This window comes from Macrobrachium rosenbergii, chromosome 13 (assembly GCF_040412425.1).
Source record: "Macrobrachium rosenbergii isolate ZJJX-2024 chromosome 13, ASM4041242v1, whole genome shotgun sequence".
Taxonomy (NCBI): Eukaryota; Metazoa; Arthropoda; class Malacostraca; order Decapoda; family Palaemonidae; genus Macrobrachium; species Macrobrachium rosenbergii.
In genome coordinates this window covers 22,051,459-22,066,934 of record NC_089753.1, presented here as the reverse complement: position 1 = coordinate 22,066,934, position 15,476 = coordinate 22,051,459, and the positions used below count along the sequence as shown (strand labels likewise).

Below are 15,476 nucleotides of genomic sequence, written 5' to 3'. Positions count from 1 at the left end.
TGAACAATTTTGTATTCCTAGAAGTTATGAGAGCTGGTTATTCTTTTTATGAGTCAACATGTGATTATTCAGAGTAGATCTCTGAGCAGCCTGGTAAGGGCACAGATGACAAGCATAAGGCTTTTCTCCAGTGTGGGTTCGAATATGGGCCTGCAATGAGGATTTCTGGGCGGTGCTGTGGGAGCAGTAGGGGCAGTGGAAAGGCCGCTCTCCCGTGTGTTTCAGCATGTGCCGCTTAAAGTTATAGGACTCCGGGGTAGAGTAAGAGCAATGAGAGCAATGGTGGAGCTTGATCGAAGGAGCTTGGTTCTGCCAATCCCGCATGGGCCTACCTCTTGGCCACCGAGTCTGCTGCTGCCCCACCTGTTGGAAAGTGGTTGGATCTTACTAGCTTGTCAAGCTCTGACTAAGTTTCTTTTAGCAAGTACACGAATACAAATTTTATTCACAAGGATTTCAAGTTTCTCTTGGCAAACAAATAAACAATTCAGTCATCAGGATAAATTAGTTTCATTTAACAAACACACACTTTCATTAGTAACTGTAATAAATCAGTTATGCAGTCACTCATAGTCTCAGGGGTTGCTGAATATTGAAAAAAAAAAAAATAAATAAAAAATAAATTAGTTTACATGACCAACCCATAGCCTATGTCAAACTACTTCAAACCCTTGCCTAACTTTGCCAAGTACATAGCCTATATTAGGGAAGACTATACACCCCAAATTACTAACCCATAGTATAAAGTTCAATTAATACACTTCTCCCACTAAATACAATCATTCAGGCCTTTTATAAGCACAATATCACAGTTTGGGGGGTTGTCATGCTACATAATGTTGCTCATGGTCAGTTATGATAAACATCACTGCACACAATGATTAGCAAAAATAGTTGTGAAACTAATGGTTAAGAGATATTAGTGCTGACCTACGGCTATAAAAATGAATACTTATCACAGGAAGCCTATTCAACGTCTCAAAACACAATAACTGCTTCGCATGTCCAACCACCATATGAGCCATTCCATCCATGAGGAAGATGCACAAGTAATTTCTTTGACTCATGAGAAAGCACTCACAGGTACAACGTACTAGTTTTGTCAGCATTGTAGATTTGGGAACCAATAATCATATCCTTGTTAATTTAAGCTAAGTACCATATTACTGTACTTCCGAAACTCCTTATACCTTTCACTGGAGCATCCAAAGCTCCTTTTTGCCTCGAGTCTGACTGTTATGAAAACGATGTCGAAGTTTGAACTGGGAGAGCTTACAGTTGGAAGCCTTGGAAGAACCAACATTCAGAAGTCCTAAAATTTGAGAAATCTTGCAGCTGCGCAAACTTCTCCACAGCCACCTTCACTTCATTACCATATATACTCAGATCTGCTAAACACTGTTGGTAACACCACATAAGGGTAGTCTGATTAATTTCACAAACTTGGGCTGAAAATGTCAGTACTTCCTTCCTCCTCTTGTTGGCTACTCTGTGTAAAGCCCAAAACATAACTATGAAGCAAGCAATATCACAGAATGTTGTCTTGAAAAGGTCAAGGTTGGCGTAAATATGTACATAGGTCCACTTCCGTTTAAACTTTCCCAGCATCTCAAAATTGGTCTAGAGACTTACTGCATTCTTTGTCCTCTTGTCAGATGGAGGTTCAGTCAAAACCCACAAGCACAACATAAAAAAGAGGGCCCAACTAAGCAAAGGACACTGCCACATTAACTATAACTTCCATCATAGTGCTGTATAGGACATGTTATCTGGCAGAGGTCATAGTCACTAGCAAATGCAAATGAGGTGAAATTGATGTTGATTCAACATTTCTCTCTTAATCCACTACATGAGACATGTCTCAGCCAATCAGTGTGCTACATTCAACTTCCTGAGCACTATGCTCGCTGACAGAGTCAGACTGTTTAACGGCTTGATATTGTCAAGAGAGTGCAATCGGTTATTGTGTAGAGTAGCTGACCCAGTAATTGTGCACGGCTTGGGTCAAAAGAGCAAGTTTAACCTACAGACCTGTGCATTGTAGTAAAACCTTCTTGACATGCAAAGAAGATCACTTAGTGTCATATCACAGTTAGATACAGTGTTATGATATAAGCAAGGTTACTAAATTAAGCAATGTTCTGAGAGTGTCTCTGCCACTGTAGTACAGTTTATTCATTACAATGTACACCCATGGAACTATGCGAATTCCAAGCATCAGTCATCATCTAAACTTTCAAGCAACACATCAGCAAAGTAAAAATGTTGACAAATGCAATTGGAGTAAACTTTTCGTTGGAAAAGAGCCCATAGTGTCCTGTACTGTACTTGGTGTTTGACATTAACTGATTTTATAATGTACTGTTTTGTCTCCTTCAGCAGCTTGTCTATATCTTTCCCACTTCACATCTTTATTTATGAAAATTCAGTTCTAATTGTATTGCACGTCACCAATAGTCACTGCTAAAAATGTACACATTATTTACATACATATTAAAAATTAACCATCTTTGTAAGGCAGTTTATTTTAGAAAACTGAATTACAACTGATTATTCCTTTTATGTGTCAACATATGTTTACTCAGATTGGACCAGTGAGCAGCTTGGTAAGGGCACAGACGACAAGCATAAGGCTTTTCTCCAGTGTGGGTTCGAATATGGGCCTGCAATGAGGATTTCTGGGAGGTGCTGTGGGAGCAGTAGGGACAGTGGAAAGGCCGCTCTCCGGTGTGTTTCAGCATGTGCCGCTTAAAGTTATATGAATCTGGCGTAGAGTAAGGGCAATGAGAACAACGGTGGAGCTTGATTGAAGTGGCTTGGCTCTGCCAATCCCTCTTGGGCCTACCTTGTGTCCAGAGAGTCTGCTGCTGCTCCATCTGTAGGAGAGTGGTTGGATCTTACTAGCTCATCATGTTCTGGTTAAGATTCTCTTACACAATGCAAGAACAATATTTGCGCTGTATTTCTGTATTTAAAAAGGTTTTCTTTGCAAGACAACCAGTAATAATTTCTTGTACTGTAATCCCTTCCATAATATAATCAGATTGTGGTCTAAAATTTCAAACAACATATAAAAAATTAAAAATAAAATCAATAAACCTTGCAGTATACAAAAAATTTTTCAATGGTTGACTTCCAGCAAAAATTAAAATCTATAAGATGCATAATACCATTTACAGTACAGTAAATGACAGGTTTATCATTTTGTCAGTCAAGAATTTGGGTTTTTGTTACAGTATTTTTAAAAATTTTTAGTATAAACACATTGTATTTGTAGCCTGTTGTGTATTTTTGGCATCAATGATCATAGCTGTCAAGATACGCTTTAAATACTAATTCAACCACAAATGACCCTCCTGAAGATATTTAGCACACTAATTTTGTGTTTTTTGCACAGAGAGAAAGGAATTTGTTTGTATATCCTACTTCCCTTTGGGTTATTTCGTAGCAAAATAAGGCTTGCAAGTGTAATCTAACAAAAAAAAAAAAAAAAAAAAAAAACTGCCACAAGACAGCCTCAGTTTTATAGGAGCCTATTGGTTATAGTTGTGCCAAAGTAGTTACGTATATTGAATTTGGCAGTTCTGAGTGCTTGGGCATAAACACTGTGTATTTGTAATACATACTGTACAAGTGTTCTAATTAGGCCTTCGCCTCTTGATGTTCTAGAAAGTAATGTTCCATCCTACAAATTTTTTGTTCAACTTTCTTGTTATCAGATTGCAACACAATCTAATGAAGCTAACCTTGACAAATCCACAAGATATCCTCCTTCAAAATTTACTTCTGCCCCATTAAACTCCCTCTGAATTATAGATTTTGATGTGGACAACATTTTCAGTGAAGATTATACTTTATATACTCTTCCCATTCCAATTCAGTACACTCTCAAGAGTCACACATGGGGGCTCCATTGTGCAGAATATATCTCCTAAGCTAAACAAGCAAATTTTACATATTTGTACAAAGTCCTTATTGCTGATATGACTTACTTTTATGCCATGTACTATATGCCATGTCTCCAAATTGCAAAAATCTCTACCCAGTATGCTACTGTTTAGTCTGCAGCCTAATACAATACCTGGTCTATATCCATCTAGAGTTCATTTTGAAGGATGTTCAACTGGCCAAATCTAACCTTGTTTACACACTATAAAAAATAAATTACCTGTGAGGCAATGATAGCACATCAGTATATTGTCAGGTTAACTACTCATGACTTATTTAACTCAAAGCTGCTAAAATATTAATTTTGACCTGACCATCATCAGATTACAAAGAGGTCATACTGTACACCAACTGTCAAAAAAGAAGGCACTTTCATGTCATCAAAAATAGTTGAGCATCTTTTGACTTCTTCCTATTTATTAAAAATTTTAACATTTTTGATCCACACATTTCAGCTTAATAATATTGGTGATGTTATAAACTTATGGTTATTTTATTACTGTTTAGGCAGTAATTCTCTCACACAGTATTTCCATAAAAATATTCAAATTTAACTGAAGGTAATCAACAGCAACACCAATGTCCCATAATCTTTACTTCCAATAACATACACTGCTTCACTCTGCTAATTATCACTAAAACAATATTCCACAAATGATAACATCTAATTGGTTTTTGGAGAATCCATAGAGATGTCAGTCACACAATGGACTTAGGTTTCATACATCATGATTCATGATACTCCATCATATGGGGGCTGTGATTCCCGATCATCAGGAACTGTGCTTCCGTATGTGGGCATTCAGTGCACTTCTCTGCGAAGCTGTATATGAACAATGCGGACATGAATAAGGCTTTTCTCCGGTGTGCAAATTAATGTGTTCTTTCAGTACTTCCTTACGACTGGTGCTGTAGGCGCAATAGGGACAAGAATGGGGCTTCTCTCCAGTATGTTTCAACATGTGCCGTTTAACTTTCCCTGAATTGCGATTAGAGTAACCACAGTAAGGACACTGGCGCAGTGATTTCCTAAGAGCAGCGCCTAACCATTCTCTTCTCTCATCTTCGCCTCTTATTCCGGGAGTCCAAAATGGGGCACTACTCATATCCATCTGTGGATAAATTGGATTTCAGTTAAAAGAAAATTGAAAGAATGAAAAAATTGGTTTTTACATACCAATTTTCTTTTTCAGGCTAATAATTTAGGCACTAAATTACCAGTAATTATCAATTAAAAATGTAAGGAAATAAGAGAAGTTTACATGTTCATAACATTTCAATGACTGCAAAGTTAATGGGAAGTAAAATTTGTTACAACATTCAAGTACACTAATTTTATTGATCAAATATTTGGTCATGTTTTTAGTTTCCAATACATGAGTGAACTGGAACAATCCAATATATCCACATAGATATGCTCATTGTTAAAAAGTTAGCTTTATCTTCGCACCGTTTGGTGCGATCGGCATCTAAAAAAATCAAAATACACTTGGCTAACCCGCAAGGACTGTCACTGTAGTCATCTGTTTTCCCACCAGATGGTGCTGGAATGTTTACGTTCTTGTCATATTTCTTCATGCTGACCTGTTATATGCACGGTCGGATCAGCGTTTGTAATATTTTGTTGATTTCTGGCTAATTTTCTCCTGTACAGTACAGTACTGTGCTTGTTTCTATTTTTCCTTAATGCCATCTACAACAAGCAGAGATGAAAGCATTAGGCTGTATAAGAAATACTTTGTGAAAACTGAATGTTTAGATTTTGCAAGATGACCTCGTAGCCTATGTTAGACTAGCTGCTCAGGCACAAGGGTGGTTTTCTTGATATGTAGATTTTGAGTGATCAGAAGAGAGGATGTAAATTTTGTGTAGTATCGAAAGATGTTAGGGGCCGATATTTACGTAAACAATTAGTCAGGGCACACCAGAAACCTACTCAGTCTTCCTTTTGTCGTCTGGTGTTGCTTCTCCTTCATTAACCTACCCAATAGCCTAGCTTAATTCCTCTCCCTCATTCTGCTCTGCCTTCTTTTGCTCCCTGTGTGGTTTAGGAGAAAAATAATTATCAACATATTTTATTAGTTAGGATTTCCATAAAAAATATTAGGGCTGAGATCTCTCCCCAAGTTTCCCAAGTTCATCCCTTTTTGGTTCCCCCTTTGGAGAGAAGGTGTCAGAGCCTTGGCATCTGTCTGTAGCCTGCCCTCTGGACTGCCCTGCATCAGTTAGTTGTCTCCTCTGACAGGGAACCAAGGTGTGTCTCGGGACCAAGGTTCTGTGCCCTTTGACACCTCTCTCTCATCCATTTTTCCCGGTTCAGGTTTGGCATCAAACTCATGGTGAGTTTAGTATCTGACACTAGTGTTCGCTGGCTCTGTGTTGCCAACTGTGACAAGCTGAAATCCGCTAAACATTGCAGTTTTTTCCACTAAGTTGGCAGCACTGGCTGGCTCACATAACATCCCTTTTAGAGAGAGTAATTGTGATGTATGTGAACCGGTAGTTATGGGTTCAGACATATTTTGCCTCAGTAGTTCTGAACCACATGTCTGTTAGTCCATTATCTTTTGCTCTCCCGATATTGTCCCCAACCAGATGATAACCGTCCCCCCTTGCTCAGTTTTTTCCCCCTCTATTGCCTCGTATTCGTCACCTGGTGACAATTATTCCATTTTGTATAATGGCTCTTCCTCTTCCGCCGTCTACAGGTATTTAATTAGAGTGAGGTGGCCTGATTTTAGCACAGCTTCTCGATAATCGCCTCTTGAGTGTTGTGCAGTCTCTCCTGCTGTTGTCACTGTTATGTGATGACGTCAGTCCGTGCAGAGGACACTTGACTGTCGTTAAGGTTACATGCTGATGTTATACAAGACTCCTCTCCCTTCTCCATCTAAATACCCGTTCCTCCATCCGGTATTTTCACCTGGCATTCCATGTTGTCATTCCTCACATTCCAGCCGTATTTCACCTGTTTTCCACCTCAGTTCCTCCATTTGGACTTGAGTTTCAGCCATGTTTTGGTGATTCTTCTTTAGTATTTAAGTGGTGCATAGCTCGTTTTGTTCTGTATTCTCTTCCTTTTGCCAAATTGAATCCACTAACCGGGGTTCTTTAGTTTACTTCTACCTCGGCTCCTGTCAAAATGATTAAGAGGTTAACTCTGATTATGGTAGGGTACGTTCTCATGAAGTAGAACCTTTGGGAAATGGTTGAACAGTTGTAGGAGAATTATGTACTACAGTATATCTAACGGTATTTTTAATGAAATATGAAGCTAGGTAACTGTTTAGTGTTTAATAGCTCTGCTCCTAACATGAGCAGTGTTTTGTACTCACGACTGTGTTTGTAGATTAAGCTCTTAGGAACTAACCAAATTAGATGATGTGCTGGCATGTTACTGGCTTAATATGTTCTTCAGAGGGGATCTCAGAAGTGTTCCCTCTATGCTGGTTCTTGGATGCTACTGCGTCTTTTCCAGTTTTGAAGCTGCTTAGAGCTGGGTTAGGACTTGCTTACGACATACGTTTTTTCACCTTCCTCTGTTCAACTTGCAAGTTTCTAGTTCTTGGACCAAGGAAGTGAAGTCTCTCTACAGATAAGGTAATTGGGCCAAATTGTGTGGTGAAAGTACCTTCGATTTCAGTATCTCATTCTAGCACTACAACTCGATTACTGCAAGTGTAATACAGAGTGTCCTTGTTTATCGGTGGGGGGTTCCGTTCTGGGGGTGTGATGATAACCAAAAATCGCCACTAACCGAAAATCGGCGATTTCCGGCGCTTTTTTGGCGATTTTCGCCGTTAACCGGGGACTGCCTGTACTTATGTGTGGTTATGTTACTTTATGTATTTATATAAATGTATGTATATGAAAGTACGTAAGTAGATACGTGTATTAGATAATTATAAATATTAGCCCTGAAGAGGCAGAGTTTCTCTATGTTGCGTCAGAGTAATAACCTCTCCTTGTAGACCTACTTCCAAGGCTATGGGAAGAATGTTTTATTCCTTTTACAACTCAGGTTTTAGTATCAGAAAGTTGTGTAAATTATATTAGGTAGCCCGGCTCAACCATTAGTAGTTGCTTTTGACAGTGGCCCATCATGTCTAATTAACCCCTAAGTGTTTAAAAGGCCATCACCTAAGATGTTTTGAATCAGATTAGAAATTCTTAGCATACCTGTGAAGTCTTCCCTGTAGGTCTTGCCCCTACAACCTTTTTTGAGATGAAAGTTCCACACAGAATTTCACAATTTACTCTCGAGTTCTGCTTCAGTAGAGTTCTGGCTCACATTCTAAGTGGAAAAATTTGACACATGTAACCATAACTGAAGTTTTGAACTCCCAGTTCAGTAGGTTGTGTAGTAGATCCTCAGAAGGCCACATGCAGATTTTAAGAAGTGTCTGGCAAAGCATCAAGTAGAACATTTCGTAGTGGTAGTCCTCAGGGAAGGATACTTTGTGCTTTTTGTTATATTCTACCTCTTTCAACTTTGTGATATCCTTCTCTCCACACTCTTCACACAGGAAAGTTCAGAGTTTGGAAGGCTAGATTGGACAGTTGTTATGCAACGAGGCCTTTGAGCCATGGACATTTCCTGTCACAAGTTTATTCTTATTACTCCCTTTTTGGTGAGTCACTCAGTTTGATCCTGGTGGCTTTTCGGAAGGGCAAAGAATAAGTTCTGTCAGTATGTAAGACACGTACTTCCACTTCCTGGTACTCCTTCAGTCGAAGTAAAGTATTCTCTTGTGAGTTGAAGTCTGAGCAGTATGGATTCATCTGCATGGTGTTAGAGTACTGTAGTTCTGTCATATTTAGACGACTTGTTCGTTTCTCACCAGTTTGTTTTTATCATGAGAATTGTGTCTTATGTCTAGCCGTTAGGAGTGGGCTTTTGTTCAAGGTTGACTTTCTATGCTTTTCTGACCCAGTCAGTCGTTTATCTGGGGATGAAGACAACTATTTCTTGTTGTTTTTTCCAAGAGAGAAATGGATAAACAATTTTCCCCACTTTTGAGAACTATAATGGGTTGGGCTTGTGCACCTCATGAACCTTTACACTGTCCTCAGATGTCTCAGAGGCAGACAGAGGGGCCATTCTGAGAAACATCTGCTGTCAGGAAGTGGAAGTGTAAACATTCTACAGCTCTCAGCAGTTTACAATAGCCTTAGCAAGTCTCAGTTCTTACATAAGATGACAAGGACACACAAATCAAGAGATTTGTTCAGACTAACAAGAGCTACTTTATCCTTTTGACAGAGTCCAGCAAAGTAATTCCATTGCTTGTTTTGTCCTAGTAAAAACTTTGTTTAAAGACCACCCCAGCAGAAAAGGGCAAGGTCTCCAATCAGATAGTCCTCCTCATCCTCAGGTTTGCCAGAGGTGTGGAACCTTTAGGGAGACCCAAACACCCATCTGTTCATGACTGCCCAAGACACTACACTACTAGTTTACTGCCCTCCATGCCAGGATTCTCAAGCATGGACAGTTTATGCCTTCCTTCAAGAATGGTCGAATTTAGACCTTTATGCTTTTCCTCCATTTGCTGTTTTGAGGAAATATTCAACTAGTTGTGAACTTTGCAGATCACAAGGATGATTCTGATAGCACATTTGTTGCCCCTAGGGAATGGTTCCCCTATCTTTCTTTCCTGGTGGTAGATGCTCCTCGTCGTCTTCCGTTCAGGAGGGATCTTATCAGACATTCTTATTTGAGAAGATTCCATCAAGCCTCCACATCTTCATCTCACTGCATGGAGATTGTCTATTTTCTGTTATCAGCTATGGCATTTCTAGATGGCCATGGAAACATCCTTAAATCTAGAAGGCTCTCCACTGTTAGACTTGTGTAAGTATCAATAACAGGTTAGTTTTTTTTATCTTGGTGCTTGTCCTGAGTGATGTCCAGCACCTATTCCACTAGGTATCCTATTTTAAGCTCTAGCATTATCTCAGGTACAAAAAGCAGTTTTCTGTCACAGCTACCAAGGACACCACTTTATTGCTTTCAGTTCTGCATCATGCCGACTGGAATATTGCTCATGATTTAAAGTTTGAAGAGGTTTTCAATCTTTTGTGCTAGAAATTTCATCTTCCCATCATGTTTTGAGAAAATTTAGATGTAATCCTTCAGATGTTAACTGCAGTTAAACCCTTTGATAAAGCATCATTTAAGAACTTTGAAGACACTTTTCTTTTAGCTCTATTTGTGGCAAAGTGTATTAGTGAACCTCAAGCCCTTTCTTGTTTGAGGGCCTCGTTCTAGTGGCACTCTCTCTTTTCTTTCATTGCTTACAGAAAAGATATAGAGGTGTAAACCCTTCCCAGTTTTTTTTCTGTGCCTAATTTAACTGCTTTGGTAGGCAATGGAGTGGCTGTTATTTATGTCCAAATTAGAACTATTAAGAGTTTATATTAGTGAGCTTCATGCCCTTCCCAGATTTGTAACAGCACCTAATCTAACTAATTAGGTAGCGATGAAATAATGGCTGTCTTATGTCCAGTTAGAACTCTTAACGGTTTACTTGGACAGACATAACCTGTAAGAGGAGAAGTTAAGAATTTATCTGTGGTGTTAGAAGGCCAAACTCTCCTATATCTAAGATGGGTAAAGCCTATGCACACAGAGTTGATTCCTGAGTTTTTACCTTTTTTGGAAATATGTAATCCTCATGGCTTCCGTACCGTAAACGTCTTTATACCATTTAAAACCTTCAGGTAGAGAAGGTTGTCCTGCAGTGCAGGGGAACTGTAACTGTTTTTGCCTCATTACTTGCGAATGTTAAATTTTAGCATGAGGTATTAAGCTCTTAGTCCTTTCCTTGTGGCAGGGACCCTTTCCCCTGAACCAAATATGATAGTAATCTTGCTTTCTATCTTATTGTTAGTCATTAGAAATCCCTCTATTGTATTAAATTTTGGCAGCATGAAGGTACACTTTTGGTGTCTAGGAGCGCACCTTCTTATCTAATGGTGGTACTAGTTGTCTTTAGTTTTGGACTGTTGGTTATGGGCTTTCGACTCAGGCACAGGAGTCACCAGTACTCTACGAGATATCAAGTTCTTTTATCCCTGTAAGGATCCTCTGACAAGGCTCACAATGAGGACCTTACACCCTGTTGTGGTTCCAACGTTTGGCAACAATACTTACCAGTAAGGATCACATATCAGGCAGGAATGTTGAGAAGCTTTTTCTCCCCTTTTAAAAAAGCTTTTAGTTCGCTTGGCTGAACCCAGTTTCTATGGGTGCACTAACCCACCATCCATATTCAATGTGGTAGTCAGCTACCTGTAACAGTAGGTAAGATTCATTCCAAATAATGATAATTTTCATGATGAAATTAATTATTTGGATACTTATCTACTGTTAAAGTGGAAACCCACCCCACCTAGCCTCCCCACACTTTAGTGGCGGTCATGAAGAAATATGACAAGAACATAAACATTCCAGCACCATCTGGTGGGAAAAATGATGATTACAGCGATAGTCCTCGAAGGTTAGCCAAATGTATTCCGATTTTTTTAAATGCCGATCGCACCAAACGGTGTGAAGGTAAAGCTAACTTTAACAGTAAGTAATTATCCAAATAATTTTATCATGAAAATTATCATTCTTTACCATATTAACAAAAAAATGTTCTGGAACATAAAAATTTAATGACTTAAAAGTTTCCATAAAAATGCCTTATGATGAGAAATATTTACTTTCTAAATATAATCTTAGCTATCAGATAATCTTGTTCATAGCTTTCCAAAGATTGGTCAGTACCAACCTTTGCAGCATTTACTCGATCTCCTTAGGCTTGTGGAATTAAAAGAAAATATTTCCTTTCTGAGTGTTTTGAGGATGAGCACATCTGTTCTTCAAGCAGTATTTGAAAGAGTTTATAGATTAGTGTTTCATGCCTCTAATGATATGGGTGTCTTAAGGTTATGCATGAATTACATATATACAGTATGTCATTAGTTTTATTTTCTCATTTTTACTACAAGTAGTTGTAACAAAAACAAAAGTTAGGCGAAGACCATAAATTTTTTATGCCATTTTGTAATACTGATTCAGTCAGTGATGCTTTGTACGCTCATTATCACAGATTACTCAGTTCCATAACTGTTTCTTTCCTACCACCTCCCAACTTTTGGAGTTCTTTTTGCCAACTCTTATCTTAATGACAGTGACCTATACCATCCTTTTGGTTTACATTCCACTGGTATTTTTTCTTCTCTCTTTTTGTTCTGCATGCAAGGGCTTGAAAAGATCATTAAGGTGCATGTTCCACTGAATTTTGCATTGAGAGCTTCTTTCTTTTATTATAAAGAAGACATTATTAGAATGGTAGCTCAAGTTACAATTAGTCACCACATGAAATTTGTCATTAATATAGTGTAAGGCAAGAGAATTCAAGGCTGGAAAATTAAGAGTACAAAGGACTGTTCAAAATGCTTATTCTTGAGTATGATTCTTTCCAACTGTACTTTGATGGATTTGAAAATGTTGACGAACATTGATTACGGTAATTTTTTCATGCTAAAGGAATATCATTCAATTGTTCAATGCCCTACCCATGCAACAAGGCATCCATGACTGAGGCACAGGAGGAACCAGTGGAATACCCTTCTGCAGACATTTTTTGTATCCTACTTCCATCAGAGTTCCTTTGATGCAAAAACTCAAATTCAAAAATTCCTAAGAACAATTACTGTGAAGAAACGAACACAATACTTGGAGTAACCTTCAGCTGACACCACAGAAAAACTAAAACATGAAATTTAGGAAGAAATCAGTAGAAGATGAAAAGGACAAGAAAGAATGATGAGTAAGCAGTGTTGCCAGCCAAAAATTCTAGGAAATAAAAAGGGGATGTGAAGTTAGCAAAGTGGTATACATAGTGGTGATCTTCTGGATCCCAAGAGATGCAAGTTTGGTGAGAAATGGCTTTCTGCATCCAGTGAAAATAAAGCGTTTATTTAATGAGGTTATGTAAAACAAATGGAAAATTACTAATAAAGAAAGATCCTTTTCGTCAATTACAGCATTTCTGTTATTGTGCAATAAGGCACAAAAACAAGAAACATAAACTACAGAAACCAAATATGATTTGTCTTTAATTTTCACTACAGGAAATTATACTGTAGGGTTACATTCAAGAGTATAAAAGTCAAATTGCCAAAATATTTTATTCAAACAGTACTGTACTGAGTTCAAACAAAACCTCTACATTAACAACTTAAAATATCAAAGGCTACTCACAGCAAGGTTCAAGTACAATATAGTACATATCACATACTGTGGACCCTATTTGGCATCATGCAAGCTTATTTTCAGTAATTTTCATACATATCCCACCACCAAATTTATGATGAAAATCCTGTCTTACCTAACATTTAAGAACTAATTAAAATTAAACCTTTATTATTTCATATCATTTATCACTGAGAATATAACCTGAATACCAAGCTCATTTTCAGTAAAATATTTTCATACATATCCCACCCAAAATTTATGAAGAAAATCTAATCCTGTCATTATTTCAATCATTTATCACTGAAATATAACTGAATACCAGGCTCATTTTCAGTAAAATATTTTTCAACATATCCCACCCCAAAATTTTAAACCTTCATTATTTAAGAACTATTAAAATTAAACCTTCATCATTTATCACTGAGAATATAACCTGAATACCAGGCTCATTTTCAGTAAAATATTTTCATACATATCCCACCCCAAAATTTATGAAGAAAATCCTGTCTTATCTAATATTTAAGAACTAATTAAAATTAAACCTTCATTATTTCATATCATTTATCACTGAGAATATAACCTGAATACCAAGCTCATTTTCAGTAAAATATTTTCATACATATCCCACCCCAAAATTTATGATGAAAATCCTGTCTTATCTAACATTTAAGAACTAATTAAAATTAAACCTTTATTATTTCATATCATTTATCACTAAGAATATAACCTGAATACCACACACTTCAGGCGAAATAGGTAGTATACAGTTTATGAGGTTAAGATAACAGGAAAATCGAGGATACCCTCTAAAATACAAATTTTAAATTTTCCTTTCACTTTTGTTCTCCAACATTTCTATAAGTACAGAAGACAATAACTACTTGTAAAGGAACATGCCTTAAAATTTAATTGTTACACAAATAAACATTAGTTATGAGTCAAATTTTATCAGTGATTTCCCCTCAAATTCAAATTCTCTAAATTTGTGGCTTTTTCCTAGGGTAATACAAGTTATCCTTTCAGGCTGAGAAAAAATAACTTTAAGCATCAGAATTCAAATTTACTCAACTGAAAAAGTAGCCAGGTTAATTAGCATTTTGTTTTAAATGACTTATTTAATTTTTTTAAACAAAAGTGCTTGAGCACTTATCAGGATTACCATGTAAACAGCATTATTTCTGTGGTTCCAACAGTTCTTCTGCTGGCAGTTTCCTTTTCCAAACCTTTCACAAGTTCTAGCATACAGTAATAGGGATTAAAATAAGATGTGTAAAAAAATATTAATATTACCAATTCAAATGCTGTAGAAGCCGGAAACACTGCTTAAAATTTTTTCTTCTCTTCTTATATATGCATCATTCATAACTTATATAAAAAAAAATAGGGCATTCAATTAAATCAATCAACCCATTACAGTATAGGAAAGGGCAGGTCTAGGGGAGCAGTGTATACATTGAAAAACATTTCAAATTAACTAAAAGCAAGTTTACTGTTGTACGTGTCTGAGCAAGTGCTGTTTCAGGGAATTTTTCCGAGAGCACTTATAAGGACAGAGAGGACAAGCACTGAGCTCTCCTGTATGAAATTTTATGTGATCAGTGAGCAAGTCTCTCCTAGATGTTTTGTAAGGGCAAAAAGCACAGGAAAAGGGTTTTTCCCCAGTGTGCGTGAATATATGCCTCTTTAGCTTGCTGGCAGTTGGTGTCGTGTGATCACAGAAAGGACACTGGTGAACCTTGGTTGGCTTGCCAACACCTCTTCCACCCCTGTGCTGCTGGAGGTCTGGTGCATCTACCTGCAGATCTGGTGCATCTACCTGCAGAGAAAACTTGGTCTTAACAATTTGAAACTTAATAAAATAAATCATAAATGTAAAATATAAACATTGAACAAACTACTGTACAGTTTACTCTTGTTTTGCTTAGTGTGTGCTGTAATGCATTTTTATTTGTGAAGTTTCGTTTATCACTGTCTGTAACTTTAACAAAACCAATTAATATACTAAGACATTTTGTGATATGTATAGTATTTCTAGCAGGATACTGTGTGAATAGATATCTATGATATTTAGGGAGAGTGTTTATATTTGTAAAATATAAAGGTAAGTGAGGTATTTATGGAGATGTATAGTGATGGGCATTGACCTAATATATTTCGAAACATTAACTATGAACATTTAAAACATGAAAAAATAATAAGCCAATAATGCAAAAAAAAAAAAAAAAAAAAACTGCATACAAAATTTATTCAACTGTCATGTGTTTGTGTGTGGCTAAATTAA

General features: G+C 37.2%; 1 protein-coding gene across 8 annotated transcripts in view; it reads right to left on the bottom strand.

Moving 5' to 3' along the window:
* LOC136844994 (zinc finger and BTB domain-containing protein 14-like) overlaps positions 1-15,476 on the bottom strand; it is a 256,025-nt gene that overhangs the window by 67,849 nt on the left and 172,700 nt on the right. For 2 of the 8 annotated variants that reach the window (XM_067114532.1, XM_067114537.1), the window contains exon 6: positions 4,348-5,060. The exons of the other annotated variants lie outside the window; for them this stretch is intronic. In XM_067114532.1, the coding sequence (XP_066970633.1) occupies positions 4,722-5,060 (339 nt within the window). In that variant the 3' untranslated portion in view covers positions 4,348-4,721. Of the gene's footprint in view, positions 1-4,347; positions 5,061-15,476 lie in introns of those variants that run through there. 8 annotated transcript variants of the gene reach the window in all.